Raw genomic sequence first — 623 nt, forward strand, 5'->3', positions numbered from 1 at the left:
GGGGTGCCCGCTCACTGGATCGGGCCCGGGAGGAGCCAGCCGTAACCGGGGTGCTGAGCCTGAGCGGCCGGAAACTGAGGGAGTTTCCCCGGGGAGCGGCCAACCACGACCTGACGGACACCACCCGGGCTGGTGAGAGCATCGGGGGGCGTCCCTGCCGGCTGGAGACCCGGGCCTGGCGGGAGGCAGTCCAGCTCGGGAGGGGTCTCGGGTGTAGTTACGGCAACTAGTCCCTTCGGCTCCGGGTCGGCACCGGGTAACGGGGGAAAGCTGGCTGCCCAGCCCATCCTGCCCTCCCGGCCTGCGGGCCCGACCCCGCGGCTGGGGCGAGGCGGCGTCCGTAGCATCTCTCGGGGAACGCGGTCGGAGGAGATTGATGGGGCTGTTTTAGTCTGTCCTAGGAAGTCAACTTCTGCCACTGCCGAGTAGACCCTTGCCCCGCCCCGGTTTCTGCAGGCCCTTTCGCATTTCGGATGCCAAGATGACTTTGCTAGGACTTGCGAATGTAGCACGCCTTTAATAGCTCAAGAATATGTGTGGTCACTGCATTTTCAAGGAAGGCTCGGTTTCAGCACTGGCGGGCGTTTTTTTTTTTGAAGGAGTTGTTTATACGTATATTCAGT

At 62.8% G+C, this 623-nt stretch overlaps 1 protein-coding gene across 3 annotated transcripts in view; it reads left to right on the top strand.

The window, feature by feature from the left end:
* Positions 1-39: 39 nt before the first annotated feature.
* LRCH3 (leucine rich repeats and calponin homology domain containing 3) overlaps positions 40-623 on the top strand; it is a gene marked incomplete at its 5' end in the record, with an annotated part of 135,469 nt that continues 134,885 nt past the window's right edge. For all 3 annotated transcript variants that reach the window (XM_027774212.1, XM_027774211.1, XM_027774210.1), the window contains 1 exon segment: positions 40-132. In XM_027774212.1, coding sequence (XP_027630013.1) covers positions 40-132 — 93 coding nt within the window.

This window comes from Tupaia chinensis, unplaced genomic scaffold, assembly GCF_000334495.1.
Source record: "Tupaia chinensis unplaced genomic scaffold, TupChi_1.0 Scaffold000415_1, whole genome shotgun sequence".
In the NCBI taxonomy this organism is placed as follows: Eukaryota; Metazoa; Chordata; class Mammalia; order Scandentia; family Tupaiidae; genus Tupaia; species Tupaia belangeri.